At 40.2% G+C, this 17,286-nt stretch overlaps 1 protein-coding gene across 3 annotated transcripts in view; it reads right to left on the bottom strand.

Moving 5' to 3' along the window:
- Positions 1-627: 627 nt before the first annotated feature.
- Positions 628-17,286, bottom strand: part of LOC148010676 (uncharacterized) — a 101,230-nt gene continuing 84,571 nt past the window's right edge. For all 3 annotated transcript variants that reach the window (XM_087671162.1, XM_087671163.1, XM_087671164.1), the window contains one exon: positions 628-1,858. In XM_087671162.1, coding sequence (XP_087527288.1) covers positions 1,092-1,858 — 767 coding nt within the window. In that variant the 3' untranslated portion in view covers positions 628-1,091. The remainder of the gene's footprint in view (positions 1,859-17,286) is intronic.

Here is a 17,286-nt window from a genome sequence, read left to right as displayed (position 1 = left end):
ATGTAAGAAATCTAGTTCATCATTACATAACAAAGCATATTGTTGTGAAAGAGCATTTCATTAGGGGGCAAATATGTAGTGCAAAAATTGTCATAACAAAACATTTCATTAGGAAACAAATATATGATGAAAAATTTGTGTTGCAACACAAAGGAGAATGTAACTGCCATCTTTTCCAAGCCATTAGGTGAAATTCTCTTTATCGACATAGAGCTCTTCTTGGAATGAAGGAGCTTCATTTAATAGAAGGATGACTTAGCAATAAGGGAAGGCTCTTAAGAGAATGCTCATCTTGGTTCAACATTCAAGATTACAAGTTCACATCGTGCTCAAAACTTACAAGTAATATCTAAGGTCAATAAAGATTACACATACTTGATGCAAAAAGTTGAAAATGAGTATTAGCCAGCTTTGAAAAGTGCCTCCACATCAGAGCAAAAGTTTCAACCAATAATCCTTTCAGAAGGCCGATCTTGCAAGTACAATGTCTCAAGATCTAACTATTAAAATTATTTAATGTCGAAAGATAAGATATTCCTATTAATGTGGACTATAACTTGGATGTTGGGATCATCCAAATCCAACTTAGATTCCAAATATTAAGCTAGCATAATGGATAGCATAAAATTGTAAAAAATTAAGATTTGACCTCAACCTAATTATTAGTTGATTGGGATTACTATCATTGTACTTTGCAATTGTTCATATATCAATCAAGCACATGTTCTCTCTTCATTTTAGTTCTGAATTAATACTTGGTTGCTATCTCAATATGCCCCATTCACTTCTCACACGATTCGACGGCATTCGAGGGACTCGAATCTACTAATCTTGGTTGTAGCCTCAAGACTTAACAATCTAGGCCACTACTTTGGACATGCTATCCCCATGTCTTTCTGATTCTAGGAATTTTGTGAATCTGTGCTGAATATCTTATGATTCACTCCACTAACATTCAGGATGTGAGTATGTGACATTATGACATATGAGCGTAGACATTGCACCAGTTCACAACCAATCCTTCCCGCACAAAATTTGTGTACAAATTGTTGTACCTCGATGTAAAGTAAAACTTCATACAACTCCCTTCATTAAGTAACTTTTATTCGACTTTGTAAGTCTAAAACACTGAAATCGAACCCATTAAGCCACTCCTGCACTGGTAATTGAAGGATCCCTTCTTCATAATTAGCTAGTTGCCAAACGTCTGCTGCCAGTTCATCCAACAATTGCTGCCTGCCCCAATTTGCAGATCCTACAAAAAACCAGAAATCAGTAGCTTTTGTCTGACCATCTCTGATTGACTGCAATATATTCATTGTAGTCACAGGCCCTCCAAAGTGTACACCAGGGGCAACCTCAGTGAACCCTTCAAGCCCTTTTACCCGAGTGAGACTCAGAAAAGGCTGTCCTTGCATAATGACTGGGCCACCATAGCAGAGGACTGTTTGATTGACTAATGGCTCCATTTCATTCTCAAGCCCAGGTAAAACCTTCTTCCAGTGCACAGGTTTGTTAACAATCAAGCCTTGAAATCCTTCCTGCCCATCTGCTTTGACAATCAAGATTGTTGAGTCTTTGAAAACAGTTACTGTTTTAGACAGCAAGTCAGTGGCAACAAGGACAGATCCAACAGTCGGGTAGTTGATAGGTCGTGAAGAATCATGCTTGTTGCGGACATCGGACATAATGTTACTGGGGGCTGCCATTAGGCGAGGTTCTTCTGCAGTGAAGGGGTAGATGTGCCGATCTACATTGGGCGATTCAATTTGAGTTTGTGTTTCCAAGGATGAAGGGTAGGGAGAGTAGCCTCGATTTGTTTTGAATACAGCACTAGACTTACTTTTCCAAGTACGTTCTGCAAATGCAACAACAAAGCGAGCTTAGCCTTGATCACTTATCTGTAACAATTCTCAGTGTCGGACAACGGGAAAAAATTCTACACTGTGAGGCCACTACTGCGTTAACAACATTACTACATGTTTTATACTCTTACGTGTGTTTGATTCCTATTAACCCGATGCTTCCTTGGCTAATTTTTACTACTTTCAGGCCAACATTTTGATACAGAAGTGTTCAACAATAGGATAATTGAATGACTACATGTGCGTTGATAGATTGATTGAATGACTTTACATCTTCAATGATAAGAGGGACAGAATGACCGAATGGTTGGTGATAGACTGATGGAATGACTTTGCATTTTCAAATGAAAGAGAGTGTGAATGACTACATGTTTGGTGATAGACTGATTGTATAACTCTCCATTTACCCCAATACCATTGCTTTTTGGTAACCCTTCCATGGTCGCAATTGACGGTCATTTCTGGACTTGAAGATTGCAGGGATGGTAGCTTCTTTTCACCCCGCATCCCATTTCATGTGACTAACAGCAATTCCTACCCATCCCCCATCCCATTTTGCATCACTTGTGACTATGAACCCTTGCCTACCATGCTGCTATAGGTTGTACACCCTAAACCCCATGCATGTATATTCTAGAATAGACACATGGTCATAGCTCCTCAACGTGTTTCCCCATAAATGTCATGTTACTTGATTAGCACTTCGATGTACGTGAAACCTCCTCCCCCCTTCAGGACTATTTTGATCCTTGAAAATAAAACTGGGAAGGTTTTACTGTATGTCACAAACTATTTTCATCCTCAAATAGAAAACTGGAAAGGTCTAATTGCAATTGTAAACAACATTTCATCTTCATCTACTATGAACATGTAAAGTCCTCAAGCTCAAGCGAAAGGGATTGTTTATCAAAGGGCTCCACTATCTCATTTCATGAAACGATATTATCAGCTCACCCAAGTTTTTCCTTCGCTTATGTGCATGGGAAATTGGATATATCTTATTTTTCCCAAGGAGTTGGACCTTGTAAGCCAATTTACTTATCTTATTAAGTATGGTGAATGGGCCCAAATACCTAGGAGATAGCTTTGAACAGTCTCCCATTTTCACGGTTTCAGATTGCTCAAGTACGTTTGCACTCCCCTTCCTCAAGCACTAAAGGTCTCAACATAGGCTCTGGATCTATATTGTGCCTTCCTAATGCTACTTTGTGCAACTTTAACATTTCATTCATATCTTCTAAAGAATCCTTAGCTGCTTGAACTTTCTCACGTTGCAATCCCATTGCAGAAGGAGCTCTAGGCTAAAACCCATATATTAGCACAAAGAAACTATATCCAACAAAAGTGTGATTGGCATTGTTATATGGAGAGTCTATTACAGGTAAGCACAACTCCAATCAGCTTGCCTTTTACTCCTATGCACAAAGCATATCTTCTAGGTTTTCAATTTGCCTATCAGTTTGCAGATGATCCACTATATTCATGCTAAGTTTAGTGTGTAGCCTCCTGCTAAACACAGCTCTCCAAAATTGAACATTTAACTCACTATCCCAATCAGCGATTATATTTTCCAGCAGGCTATATAATTGGTGTAGGCTCTCTATGAACAGTCTAGCCAGTTTGTGAGTTTTCACATCAAATAAGATTCAAATGAACTTAGCCATTTTGGTCAATCTATCAACAATTACCCACATAGAGCAGTGTCCCCTTTGTATCGTAGGTAATGCAACAATAAAATCCATGGAGATGCTCTCCCATTTTCATGGAGATGCTCGTAGGAATTTCTGAAGGGTGACAAGACCTCCCAGCTTTCATCTTTGAGCTTTATTGATCCAACACTTATTACAAGCAATTACATAATCTAGGACGTTCTTACATATTATAAGCCAACAGAACTACCTATTAACAAGACTATAGCCTTGTTAACTCTTGGGTGTCAAGCACGGGGACTATCATAACACTCGTAGAGTACCCGGTACCAAAGTTCTTAACTGCACAAGACATACTCTACCTTTGTACAGTAAATAGCCATCCTCTGTGCAAAGGTCTTCCAAAGAACATCCCTTCATGTTCCATCTTGGGTGGAGGCCCCTCAATTTGGATCCCCTTTTTCAATGGTCTCCCATATGTTGGAGTATGTAGGATAAACCTAACATGTCCCTCTGATCAATTCAAGCAACTGAAGTAAAACATCAATTCATCTATCATGGGCATTCTACTATGAGAGGTTGCCTTTTGCATGTTGGGTAGAAGAGGGTTAGGAGGTGGGGGTATGATGAATGATCTCCTTGATCTTGATGGTGGCATTTTTGTCTATAGAGTCATATAAGTGAGTAGGGATGTGAAGCTATTGTGTAACCACAGCTAGCTGATAACCACTATCATGTGGGGAGTGGACTATGGAGATGAGGGTGTCCACTGTAAACGCCCCGAACAACGTAGTATGCTTAACAATTATGATACTCGCTTGTTTTCGAGATTTAATATAAAAGAGAGTGAACACTTAAAGCTGAAAATGAAAATTACTCACAAAATTACAGCCATGAAAATGTAAAAGTAATGGAGACAAGATTGAGGGTTGAAGATGGGCAACCCCCCTCTCCTCCCCCCCCCCCCCCGAAGGAATGTATTTCTGCTCAACCCAAGTCCCTTAGGGAAGAGCTCAGTTACAATCAACCTGAGAGTGAGGAGAAGTAATTCTCACTCTCACAAGATCATGCAAAGATGTACAAACACACATGCATTATCTATTATGCAATGATAAGAACTAATTTCTTTACAGTATGAGAGAAGAAAGAGGGGAAATCAGCCTTTCTCCATCGTTGATCAGCAGTACATGGATAGGGCTTGCTTCTTGTTGCTAAAATGGAAGAAGGAGCTCGAGAAGGAGGTGCTGTAATGAATTTACAGGCTTGCTGTCCTGTAAAACAGCAGTGATAGAAGAGGAAATTTGGAGGAATTTGATAACGGAGAAGTGGGGGATGATGATGGGGATGGATGAGGCCAGTTTCTGGCTATCTGTGGGTGTTGTACATGAGTTTACAGCAAAGAAAAATGATGCTGAATGAAGAAAAACGAGCTCTTATTTATAGGAGAGGGAAGAGCTAGCACAAAAGGGAAAAGTGGAGTAGCACAAGACAAGTGTCCAGCCACATGTCATGAGATGTGACAAGTGGTGGGACACTTGGAAACTTGTGTGACAAGTGTCTTGACACTTAAGTCTCTTCTCTATGGCCTTCCTTTTTGGGCTGAATACTGTCAAGAATAGAAACAACCAAATTTAGTAATTACAGTTAGAGTACAGAATTTACTATTTTTAGAATGACATCTCTATTTTTTAGGACTAGCATTTTTAGGCTAATTCGAGGCTCCTAAAATTTAGGGACCTCCTAAAATTTAGGGACCCCCCAATATGGGTATCATATGAAAGCTTTTTCCGTGTACATCGTAAAAACGGTATCAGAATCTTCATGTGACTTTCCTATGCAAAGAAATGTGCAGTTCAAGCTTTCAGCCCACACATGCACATTGTACAAGCATTTCATGATCATGCCATCTTGTTGATTGTAACTGTCTGTTCTGGCGGATCTAGCCCACACTTCAAGGCATCAATCCTTTCTGTGTGTGAGTCTAACCCTGATATGCGTGAGTTCTGGTCACAGGCGCCCAATCGGGCCATATAGGTGGAAGTGTGAACTATCTTTTCTCTAACCCACCGCGTGGATCCACCATAACCTGTGACCACTCATCAGTGGCCAACTCCTAATGCACTTTTCTTTATATCTAATTAGTACAAAGGAAATAAATTTAATAAATCATTATATAGACAAATTAATGAAAAAGGATACAAATTCTGTTTCTATAGAGTTGTGACAGCCCTCTGGCTTTTATTCAGGTATCCTCAGCTGAAAAGCTTCTTGATCTGGCTGAAGAATGTCTAGGTAATTCTTCATGAATTTTTCATCTACCCACTGTGCATCTGTTGTAGGTAGATTCTTGAATTTTAGTAAGAATTTTCGTGTCACAAGGCCACTTCTCGTGGTTCGATCCTTGTGAAACAAAATCTGTTCAGGTTCCAAGAGTTGCTCTGTTTCTTCAACTTTTGGGGGATCTTTAGTAATGGGTTCCTTTGGTTCTGGTTCTATGTAAGGTTTTAGCAAACTTATATGAAAAGCATTGTGTATTTTTCAAGTCGATAAGAAACTTCATTTATTTTCTCAATCACTTTGAAGGGTCCAAAGTATCTACTGGAGAGCTTTGGAAAAGATAAATTTTGACCGAAACCTTGTTTGAGCCTGCTTTTATCAAACTTTAGCAAGACATATTGACCTTTTTCAAAAGCCAAAGGTCTTCTTCGTTTATCTGCTTGCTTCTTTTGTCGCTCTTGGGCAACTTTGATAGTGGCTCGAACTTGATCCATTGCTATTTTTAAATCTGAAGCAAACTCATCAGCAACAAAAATCTTATCTTTAGTGTGAATAATTGAAGGAGGAATCACTTTACCCTGTACTATTTCATTTGGAGCTTTCCCTGTGGATGAGTGCACTGTATTGTTGTAAGCAAACTCCAATAATGGAAGATATTTCTCCCATTGTGACATATGTTCACTAACATAAGCTTTCAACATATCCAAAAGAGTGAGATTCATCACCTCTGTTTGGCCGTCAGTTTGAGGATGAAAAGCTGAGGAGAACTTTAAAGTGGTTCCCAAATTCTCAAATAAAGCACGCCAAAAGTTACTTGTGAATTTGGAGTCTCTATCTGAAATGATCTCAAAAGGCATACCATGTAATCTGAAGATATGTTGAATGAAAAGTCTTGCAGCTTGTGCGGATTTCAATGTTTTATGACATGGAATAAAATGTGATTGCTTGTTGAATCGATCAATTATGACCCAAATCATATCATGACCTTGAGGTATTCTTGGAATACCTGAGATGAAATCCATTTTGATAGATTCCCATGGATCTTTGGGCACCGGAAGAGGTTGCAACAATCCTGGAGTCTTTTGCCTATCATACTTAGATTTTTGGCATACTAGACAAGCCTCAATGAAGTTATGTGTATCTCTTCGTAATGTTGGCCAATAAAAGTAGCGCTCAATTGCACTTAAGAGTGGCTGCCCTCCCTCTATGCCCTGCATAAGGGGGTTTATGACTTTCTTTAAGCACCTTTTGTCGAATAGGAAGAGTGACACAAAGGCGATTGTTCATGAGAAGGTAACCGTCTTTGATGGAATAATCTGGATGAGAACCTCCTTGCTGTAAATTTGACCAAATTGCTGCAAAATCAGTATCTTCATCATAAGTATTCTTCATCGTTTGAAAATCTTCATGATGAGCCACTGTAATAGTTGCAATGCGAGGCACTCTAGAAAGTGCATCAGCAACTACATTTTGTTTCCTTGGAGTGTACATAATTTGAAAATGAAACATAGACAAGAAATTTTCCCATCTTGCATGTTTCTCTTGCAAATGCTTTTGAGTCTTGAAATACTTTAAGCTCTCATGATCAGTTTTAATAAGGAATTCATTGTCTAAAAGATAATGTTTCCATATCTTCAAAGCATGAACCACTGCTAAGAGCTCCTTTTCATAAATATCATACATTTTCTCCACATCATTTAGACGGCGGCTTTCAAAGGCTACGGCATGGCCTTCTTGATTTAGCACCGCACCAATACAATCACCGCAAGCATCTGCTTCCATCACAAATGGTTTTACCAAATCTGAAATGATAAGAACGGGTCCAGAAGTAAGAGCTGTTTTCAGCCTTGTGAAGGTTGCCTTCTCTTTTTCCTTCCATTGAAAAGAGGTCTTCTTCTTTGTAAGGTCATGAAGTGGAGAAGCCATATGTGCAAAATGCTTGATGAAGCAGCGGTAATAAGAGCATAAGCCAAGAAACGATCACACCTCATGTACATCATGAAGATGAGGCCATTCTTGGATTACTTGGATCTTTTCAAGATCCATCTGAATCCCTTCAGAAGAGATGACATGCCCAATGTATTTATTTTATGCATGAAAAATTCACTCTTTTTACCATTTACCAAGAGTTGATTTTGTTGAAGTAATTGTAGAACAATCTCCAAGTGCTGATGATGCTCCTCTTCATTCTTGCTAAAGACAAGAATATCATCAAAGAAAGTACCGACATATTGTCGATGCTCTCTAAAGATGCGCTCCATCATTCGATTAAAGGTGGCTGGTGCATTGGTTAATCCGAAAGGAACCACCAAGAATTCATAAAGACCGTATGAAGTGCGGAAAGCAGTTTTGTGTACATCTTGTGGTATTACCTAATTTGATGATAACCACTCTTTAGATCAATGCGGCTGAAAACCTTTGAGCCTCCTAGACGATTCAAAATGTCGTCAATTCTGGGAATAGGAAACCGATTCTTCACAGTGATTTTGTTGAGGGCTCGATAATCAATACACATCCTGAATGTGCTATCTTTCTTTTGAACAAGAAGAACCGGTGAACAAAATGGTGAGCTACTTGGCCTAATTAGCCCACGGTTGAGTAGGTCTTCGACTTGCTTTTTGATTTCTTCTTGTTGAGGATGGCTCACACGGTATGGTGCTATATTAGGAGGAGAGCTGCCCGGAATAATATCGATATGATAGTCTTTTGGCCTTTCTGGGGGAAGCTGATAAGGAAGATCTTTCGAAAAACAATCTTTATACTTTTCCAAGAGCTGAAGTCGCTCTTGGTTTTCAACATTCATATTATCTTTTACATCAGTGACATAAAGCAAACAACATTGAACACAATCCTTAATTGCTCTAGAGACTTGCATATGGCTTACCATAGGTATAGTGTCTCCAAAAACTCCAGCTTGGATCTCGTACTTTTTGCCTTTGTTGGTGAGTTCTACCTTCTTTTTCTGAGAGAAGATGGTTGAATCTACTCTATGATTCCAGGGCATGCCAAGAATCACATCGCAACCATGAAGGTCTCCGATACAGAAGGTATCTTCGTCACTGTAGCCTTGAATTTGAAACTTGAGCTTGTCAATGTAGGGTGTCACAGTCTTCACTGTGTCACCTTCATCGGCATTTAAAGCTTGGCGAACTTCTGTCGGAGTATCCATCTCTTCATTCTTTAATCCAAGCTTTTTAGCTAATTGCAAGAAAATGACATTTTCATTCGCCCCAAGATCTATCAAGAATAGTGCTTGCTTACCTTGCAACTGTCCCCAAGCTTTTAATAATTTGTGCATCTCTGGAGTGTGAGTTGTGTTTGCAACTACATCACTGATAGCATTGATTTTCACTGGCGACTTAGACTTGTTGTTAGAAACCTTGCTTTGTCCTTTGTTTGGACATTGCTTCGCTATGTGGCCTGTTTGTCCACATTTAAAGCACTTTCCTTCTTTCATGAAGCACTGCTTTTCTTTTTCGGAAAGTTGCTTTGCTTGTGGATATAGATTGGAGCGAAATTGAGGAGCATTAGGAGCTACATAGGGCTTCATCTGCTTTTGATTTGATGGCTGCTTTTGCCACTGTTTTTGTCCTTCATTTGGGGCTGAATACTCCTCATCATCAGCTACTCTCTTCTTATCATTCTTTTGGAATGATTTGTTGCCATTCTGCTCCATTTCCCATGTCTCAGCATGGTCCATGAGTTCCCTGAGACTAGAACAATGATAATGATTAAGAGCAGTACGAAGTTTAAAATGCAAACCTCCTTGAAACTTCCTAAGCTTTTCCGAATTGCTGATCTTCTTGAAATGTTGGACCTTCAAAAGTAGCTCCCAAAATCTCTTGGTATAGTCACCAAGTGACTCATTTTTCCTTTGCCAAAGCCGATCCCATTCCATTTTTACATCTCTTTTGAAATGAACAGGTTGAAATTGGCTTTGTATCATGCGAACAAAGGACCGCCATGATTTTGGGGCAGCATGATCATATTCCAACCCCGTCCACCAAGTATGGGCTAAATCGGTCAAATGTAAAGCTGCAAACTTAATCTTTTCTTTTTCTTTATACTTGTCACGACCATACAATATTTGAAATTGACGAATAAAATTCAGAAGAAGATCAAGATTTCAGGAACCATCATACATACTGAACTTGATCTTCTTTTCAAGTTGAGATAGTGACTTAGTCTTCTTCTTCTTCTTATGCTTTCGTCCATGCCCGGATCTTGAGGTTGAAGATGATGAAGTACTTGATGGGGATGAAGATGGAGACGAGGGTGAAGAATGTCGATGCCTTTGACGATGATGAGGTCTTCCACGAGAAGGGTGTGACTCTTCGTCACTAGAAGAGGGTCCATCAGAGTAGGCGCCGGTTGACTTTGAAGAAGAGGATGAGCTTCGACGCGATCTCTTTCTTTGTCTTAAAGTAGAATGGAACTGCCTCTTAGAAGCAGTTGGACTTCTTGATTGGCTCCTTTCATTGGTATGGCTTTGTCTCCTTGAAGCAGATGGGCTTCTTTCCTTGAATTTTTTGGGATTCTCAACTTTTTCTAGTTTGAGAAGTTGCTCACGAATTTGCTGATTCTCCTCTCTAAGACTTTGAATGGCTTGAAGGATAGCACTTGACTGATCCATTGAGACTCTAAGAAAAATATGCTCAAGCACTCAATGCAAGGGCTGAAAATAAACAAACTTATAATTGTAAGCACTACCAATGTTGGGGTGAGGACCGAGCCAAAGCTCTGATACCACTGTAAACGCCCCGAACATCGAAGTATGCTTAACAATTATGATATTTGCTTGTTTTCGAGATTTAATATAAAAGAGAATGAACACTTAAAGCTGAAAATAAAAATTACTCACAAAATTACAGCCATGAAAATGTAAAAGTAATGGAGACAAGATTGAGGGTTGAAGATGGGCAACCCCCCTCTCCTCCCCCTCCCCCCCCCCCGAAGGAATGTATTTCTGCTCAATCCAAGTCCCTTAGGGAAGAGCTCAGTTACAATCAACCTGAGAGTGAGGAGAAGTAATTCTCACTCTCACAAGATTATGCAAAGACGTACAAACACACATGCATTATCTATTATGCAATGATAAGAACTAATTTCTTTACAGTATGAGATAAGAAAGAGGGAAAATCAGCCTTTCTCCATCGTTGATCAGCAGTACATGGATAGGGCTTGCTTCTTGTTGCTAAAATGGAAGAAAGAGCTTGAGAAGGAGGTGCTGTAATGAATTTACAAGCTTGCTGTCCTATAAAACAGCAGTGATAGAAGAGGAAATTTGGAGGAATTTGATAATGGAGAAGTCGGGGATGATGATGGGGATGGATGGGGCCAGTTTCTAGCTAGCTATCTGTGGGTGTTGTACATGAGTTTACAGCAAAGAAAAATGATGCCGAATGAAGAAAAACGAGCTCTTATTTATAGCAGAGGGAAGAGCTAGTACAAAAGGGGAAAGTGGAGTAGCACAAGACAAGTGTCCAGCCACATGTCATGAGATGTGACAAGTGGTGGGACACTTGGAAACTTGTGTGACAAGTGTCTTGACACTTGTCTCTTCTCTACGGCCTTCCTTTTTGGGCTAAATACTGTCAAGAATAGAAACAACCAAATTTAGTAAGCACAGCCAGAGTACAGAATTTACTATTTTTAGAACGACATCCCTATTTTTTAGGACTAGCATTTTTAGGCTAATTCGAGGCTCCTAAAATTTAGGAACCCCCCAATATGGGTGTCATATGAAAGCTTTTTCCGTGTACATCGCAAAAACGGTATCAGAATCTTCATGTGACTTTCCTATGCAAAGAAATGTGCAGTTCAAGCTTTCAGCGCACACATGCACATTGTACAAGCATTTCATGATCATGCCATCTTGTTGATTGTAACTGTCTGTTCTGGCGGATCTAGCCCACACTTCAAGGCATCAATCCTTTCTGTGTGCGAGTCTAACCCTGATATGCGTTAGTTCTGGTCGCAGGCGCCCAATCGGGCCATATAGATGGAAGTGTGAACTATCTTTTCTCTAACCCACCACGTGGGTCCACCATAACCTGTGACCACTCATCAGTGGCCAACTCCTAATGCACTTTTCTTTATATCTAATTAGTGCAAAGGAAATAAATTTAATAAATCATTATATGGACAAATTAATGAAAAAGGATACAAATTCTGTTTCTATAGAGTTGTGACATCCACCAGCCTCTTTCTCTTGATGGAGTGGACTATAGATCCAAGGATCATGAAAGCCACTAAACCCAAAAATAGGTTAGGGTAAGCCTACACAATTGGTTGCATCCATCTCCAAGAGGGCTTATCACATGATCGGGTCTCATGGCTTCCAAGTGCTTGAAAGGACTTAGTGTGCATTATAGGTATCTTATTGCCCTAAGCATAGTATGCTGATAGCCAATTTAAAACGATTTATGTTGCCTAGAACAAGAAGTTGACACAAGGGGTACTTTGGGGAGGTGCATATACTCTAGTGGGGTAGGGAGTAATGGTTGTTGGTGAGAAGCTCGCATGGAGTGACTTCTTGCTATAGTACTAGCACCCAATGGTTAGTGATATAACCTGACACAAAGAAGCCCTAACAACAGTTTGGGAAACCTGAATAAAAGGGTGTGAAGGGAGAAAAATATAAAAAGAATTTCCGTAAGGACACGGTAGGGTTTGCAATGGAGACAAGGCACACAAGAGAGTGTATGACAAACATTAGCAATGGATAAACTCAAAAACTCAAAGAATGAATGGTTAAATAACAGTGTTACAATAACCTCAAGCCTCCATGTCTCCAAGATTGGGGTTGAGAGAGCCAAGGAGTCCATGACACGAAAGTGGCTCAAGATGACTACATTGTCCCATTTGATCAAAGGGTGACATCACTTGTGGAATGAGTGTGGAGGCAGTGAAACGCAGTCCTCTTAAGCAGTAGGATGTCAAAGAAGACTCCGGGCAACAAAAGGAATGATAAGGGCAGTAATGGAGGGATCAAAATATAGTCTAGCTGGTAGGATGTCAATAATGACTTCGGGCAGCAAAACACAAGGTCTACTGGCTGATATAGGTCCATGTTCAGCAGATGAAAGAGAGGTTAATGACATCAGCATAATCCACTACAGCAGCAAAATGCATCCCACTAGGTGAAGAACACTACCTAGCAGGAGAACACTACGTGTAGCAATCCAAGCATATGATGACGTGGCTGGAATCCCTATCAAACTCAATCGTGAGGCAAAGTCCACAAATCTTACTCACTGAAAGTAGATGATAGCCCAAGCCTGGAACATAATGAACCCCCACAATGTGAGCACTGCCATCCCCATCTGGAATCAGCTATATATCACCCTCGCCTTGTATCGGAACTGAAGAACTATCACCAATCACTATGTGCCCGTGCATCTTTGGAGAAGGGGCCATGTGGCGAGAAGCACCACTATCCACAATCCACTCTCAAGATTGTGAGGCCATCAATGCTGCATATGAAGCCTGTGAAGAAGACTTGATAACCTCAAGTGTAGAAAATCCACTGATGAAGGAGCAACCACCACTTCCTTCTTCTACTTCTATTTCCCCTTCTTTTGAGAAGCCTGACTTGTGAGAGCCTCAGATTTATGAGAATTTGTATCCTTCATTGCTCTTATTGGTCCAAGACCATAGGAACCAACTCCTCCCTCTTAAGGTATCTATTTGCTTGGAAGCAATCAAGGCAGAATACAATGCATTGAATCTAGGGGACAACAAAGTAATTGTCATGGAGGTAATTACCTTGCCTCCATTCTGATCCTACATCTATAATTGTCGAAGCTTGTTCATATACTCATGCATAGAGGCAAACTTGCTTGGGGTTAAGGCCCACATCTAAATCTCCAAAGAAACCTTCTTCATGACAGTCATCCTATTATAGAGTTGATCTAGCTCCAGCCATATCTCCTAAGCATTATTCAAATGCTCGATGTGAGTAATTATAACCTGTGTGCAAGATGGAAATAAGAACGAGCGACTGGAGGCATTCAGTTTGTCCTATAGGCATGTACCTTTGCCAACTTTGCTTTCTCCGAAGAAGAAAGTTTGGAAGGATCATTGGTTGTTAGATAGTCAATGGCCTCAGTTACAAGCTCCACCAAATCATAAGAGTCCAAGATGACAACATCATCACCTACCAAATGCGGTATTTCTCCCTATCTAGCTTTTGATCTTGTGGATGAGCCAATAGCACTGAGACCTTACAATTGATAATAGCTCGAAACTCCATGTCAATATTAGAAGACATAGTTGCTTAAATAACCTATACAAGGAAAATGAGCAGCCCCCTTTGCCTCCAAAAAGGCAACTTGCTAGGGCTTTCTCTGGTCCACTAGGGGGAATATGGACTCTCAAAAGGGCCTCATAAGGAGTGGATTAGAAGGATGATTACTTTTCTAAACTTTGGTTAGAGTGGAATCGAGTGTCATCATGAGGAGAAAAAGTGGTTTTGACCTATAGATTAGGTGGTTTCATAATATAAGGGGGAAAATTTTCTCGAAATTGTGCTTAACAGGGCTGTCAGTCATCTTGTCTTCATGTGATTGGGCTTAGCCCAGTGGTAAGGGTGGGCCCGTATAAAGGGGAGCTCTTGGGTTGAAAACCCACAAGAGTGTGTAATCATTACATGAAGCGATTTTTTTTCATGGAGGAGTGGTCCATGACACATGGCAGGCACTGGTTTATTTGCACCTGGGGCAGGACAAATTAAATAATCCCTAATGGTCTTAAACCTGCTTTAACTGTCGAAGGTGATTAAAATCTGAAATCTGTTGCCAAAGGCCGAAAACACAACCTTTCCTCCTTCCTGAAGAGAAAATCCTACACAAATAGGGCTGTCAAACAGCCACTATCTCTCAAGGGAGTGGGCTGAGGGATGCTGAACGAATTTGCCATACTCCAACAGATCCTGATGTCGAGAAATGGGTGGATCACGAAGATGATGCTGGTCAGCTGCAGGCAAGATGGGATAGCCAAAACGCAGCTGTTCAAGGCTTGTTGGAGAGGGTGCAGCCTATTTGAAATCTGATGAAGACGTGCAGGTCCTAGTCAGCAAAATGCAGCAGTAGGCCGCAATTGCAATGAATCCTGAGGCTGTCAACTGGTGATAGAGCAGAAAAACAGCAAAGTGCAGTAGCTGGAGGTCGCCTGGATGAGCCAATGGCAGCAAACAGACTGCTTGGAGATGGAGTAGAAACATGAGTATGCAGTCCACCAAAACAATGCATCAGCAAGGGCCTGATCTCCCGGGCAAGTTAAGGGATGATGGCTGATGAAAAAGCTCCAATTATGGTGCTAAGAGTTGAAGCCTGAGGGAGAGAAGAGATAGATTTGGTGAGGAAAGTGATAATAATAGATAGAGATAATGCAACTTGAAAGAGTGGCCTTCTGTTCATGGGCCACGGTCTCTTTGTAAAACTTTTTGAGTCATTTTTTCAGTAAAATCTTCTAGAATCTCATCTTTTGAATAATTATCTCAAGTTTGCCAGCCCTTCGTGTACTAATTTTTATCTTTTTTCCTTTTTTCGCAGTAGTGTTTGCTTTAAATAGTACTGAAGGCATCCACTAATCTAGCACGTTTTATAATCTACAGAAGTAAGGCGTTATCAAATGATGAATCGTGCCTTCCAAATGTATACAACATTTGCCACAATGTTGTACCGCCTGAATCATTGTAATGATCTCTATTTCACACAATAACATGACAAGTTATTACTCATTGAAGAAGAAGTGGCATCCGTACTATTAGTCTGCTCATGTGTGAGCTAAGGCAGGATATGCGTCTGAAGAGTTGGCTATGACAACCATGAAGAAAGCAACCTGATGAGCACAGCAAATCCTCGCGAAGCCATCATCAAGACTACATTTTTACTCCTATGTTCATTTCCGTGTTTTGTATACACTTTTACTAGTTGTTTGAAACTTATTTTCCATGACTCAAGCCTTAAGAGTTGGCCACTCTAAGGAATAACTTGAATAGTTTTCTCGTATGAAGGTGGCAAGTATACTTGCATCAGAACAAAATCACATCCCTATTTTTAGAACCTCCTAATGACACAAGTGCATGCATCAAATGGCTTATACAACAGAGGTGATGGGGATTTTGACAAATACACACATGATCCATGTGCATGCACGTGGACTGATAATGAACTGAAGGGACATAAAACGTGTAGGTGCATTGTGTGTGTGTTTCATGACCCAATCGCATGAGTAAGAACTGAGGTCCTTGAAAGCGAGTTAAATTTTTAATTTTAGGTTGAAAAAGCTTAAACACATTAGTTGAAAAAGCTTAAACACATTAGATTTAAATCATTGTTACTTGAAACTAAATAGATGGATTATTAAAGATTTAGAAACCCTCACTCATGTTTACTTTTTTCCTCTTTTAGAGTCCCAAAAACTGCCGTTGTGTCTAAAGGGCTGTCATAAAGAAGGAAAGGGCTGCTGTCTATCAATGTCAAATGGTTGTTTTTCTCTTTTTCTTAATGTTCTCTCATCCTCTACTACATCAACCTGAGTCCTGTCGGTGATAGCATGGGAAGATTATGCAACTCTTAGGCTTGTTAGGCCTTTTACCCAGAACTTGATTACAATGCGGAAATGCTTTTGCAAAGCCTTCTAGATGGCTAAGCTTTTGGAGGGATTGCTTTGTCCTTGCTGCTCGTATGTCTTAAGTCTGTACTTGGCATGTGGACACTTTAGGGGCCCTTATACGGCTATTCTTGTATGTTTAATCATCATCACTAGCAACTGTCTATTAAGGGATCTCATTATTTTCAGCCTACATCACTACCCTCTGCTAATATGGGATTGATGATTAAAGAACAGAAGACATGAAGAAGTTGAACGGATTGCATGCTACCATGCTTCGAGCTAGTGTGCTCATGTGATCTTACTTTCATTAACAAAACTTGCAAGGAGTCATACACTAGTCAGTTGCAGCTAGCATGGTATTTGTGCATGCCTTCTAGGCCACTTTGTCTCTGTTTCAAATCTGTGTGCCTTTGTACACATGAGACTGTCTAACTAGAAGTTTCTATGCAATAGGTGCATTCACTATCACTCATGATATTTGTGTGGCATAGTCACCAAGGACATGTCCTCAGCATGGTCATGAGATAGAAGGCACTACCAGCCAAGGATAGAAGTCTAGTTAAATATATAGACCTCTGGAATCTAGCTAAATCTATAGATCATCTCTGGAGTCTAGTAAACTTGCAAAACTTTGATTCTGGTATACTTATTGATCTCTGACCTCAACAGACAAGTTAAAAAAATGTCCTACATGTGTACCTCATAGAGAAGGTGAGGGGCAAGGGCAAGTCAACAAACTGCTCGTGAGGGGCAAGTCAGCAAACTGCTCCTCCATAATATAGATCAGGGATGGGGTCATCCAGACAAGATCTTGAGTGCAGACTTCTACACGTCTGGCCCATAAGAAATTTTGTGAGCTATTAGCCGATGTTATC

Source organism: Lygodium microphyllum, chromosome 29 (genome assembly GCF_053477565.2).
Source record: "Lygodium microphyllum isolate KBCC chromosome 29, Lygodium_microphyllum_v1.1.10, whole genome shotgun sequence".
Classification (NCBI taxonomy): Eukaryota; Viridiplantae; Streptophyta; class Polypodiopsida; order Schizaeales; family Lygodiaceae; genus Lygodium; species Lygodium microphyllum.
The sequence above is the reverse complement of the archived record's forward strand: the minus strand, read 5'-3'. Positions and strand labels throughout refer to the sequence as shown.